Here is a 1,524-nt window from a genome sequence, read left to right on the forward strand (position 1 = left end):
TTGCCGCAACAAATATCTTAGTTTCAGTACACACAACAATCGGGTGGTATTGCAAGGCTATATTTACGTCTTCAACGATCTGACGTAAACGCATCGACCCTTGTCGTATATAAAAATGATACCAGCGAAAGATTGAAAACAAAGTTTGAGGACTGGAAGGTATGACTTGTTTATTCATTCTGATTGTTTTTTATGTTTTTTAAGTTACTTCAATTTATTCGTAATCGTTAGTGTCGTAAAATCATTTTCTCACTGAAAGCTTGTTAATTCTCCAAACTTTTGAAGATTTACTGTGTTTTTTGCCTGGCTTCACGTGTTGTTGATATTTATCAAAAATATGCTCGTTATAACTTTGCTAACTGTGCAAAATTATCCCTCTTCTGCAGAACGAATTGCTCTTCCTTAACAGTCATCAAGTAATAGCCTTCCATTTTACTGGGGTCAATGGCACTGAGCCGAAGGATAGCGAAGAGATATTCAGGTAGGATATTAGGAGTATTCCACGAGACATTCATGATCAGTTTCCAGAATCACATATTGGTGTATTGCGGAAATATCACAGCAAAAGTGGACAGGGTAAACGATTCTGCTGGCGTTGCCTTTTCTCTGATTGATAAAATTATGGATATCATTTTCTTTTTGCAGTAATACATTCCCAGACGTTCCGCTGAGTACGTTCTGTTCATCTGATGAGTCATTGATGACTGGAGTTAACTATCAAGTTGGAACAAAATTTACTTTCAATGTCGGTCCTGTATATGCAATTGTTGCTGTTCGAAAATTTGGTGAAGGAAATCCAGTTACGGAAAATCTTTCCGAGGAAAATGATTGATTTTTATCATTGATTGACTATTTCACAGACCAGTTTAGATGAATCTCGATGAGCGATTCAATTGTTTTGTCAGAAGTTAAAGCCATAAAGATATTGTTATGAAGATGTGATAAATTTATTGGTAATATATAAAATCGAATGATTCATTTGCAGTGTCAAATATAATGCAAAATATTCAAACTAAACAGCCAATTTTATGTCTTGAAAACAGCCATAATTAGGCATTTGATTAATGAGGCCAGCGATGAAAGTACGTTAGTTGACTGTGTCAATGAAATGACAATAAATATAAAAATTTTCTGGACAATAAACAAGATTTTCGAAATTTTTTCCGTCGAATTAATTGAATTGCTAGAAGATTTGTAAACGGATCAGTTATCACTAGTTGTAACAAAAGATCTGAAACAAAATGGATGACGCGAATTCTATCGTGTTTATTTTACCTTATCACTAATGGTAGTTCCCTTATTGTTTAAATTTCCAGAAACCTAAAATGTAAATATAACAACATACGCAGTAAGCGGATTTATTCATCCGAAAATTACCAACTTTATAAATAGCATGAATATAATGAATTATGCGTGTTACAAAATATGCAAAAATCGATATATCTAAGGAAATGAATGGAATCCCTTGGAGTAATGTCATCGTGACAAACTATACATTACATGAGAAATGAGAATATTAAATGA

General features: G+C 33.3%; 1 protein-coding gene across 1 annotated transcript; it reads left to right on the forward strand.

Annotated features, from left to right (window-relative positions):
- Positions 1 to 27: 27 nt before the first annotated feature.
- LOAG_19138 (hypothetical protein) lies at positions 28 to 951 on the forward strand (the record flags this gene model as incomplete). The annotated part of the gene is made up of 3 exons (XM_020451792.1): positions 28 to 159; positions 387 to 481; positions 646 to 951. Coding segments are annotated over 3 exons (414 nt in total), but the record flags the coding sequence as incomplete, so codon positions are not given.
- Positions 952 to 1,524: the final 573 nt, after the last annotated feature.

Source organism: Loa loa (genome assembly GCF_000183805.2).
Source record: "Loa loa unplaced genomic scaffold supercont3.2076, whole genome shotgun sequence".
Taxonomy (NCBI): Eukaryota; Metazoa; Nematoda; class Chromadorea; order Rhabditida; family Onchocercidae; genus Loa; species Loa loa.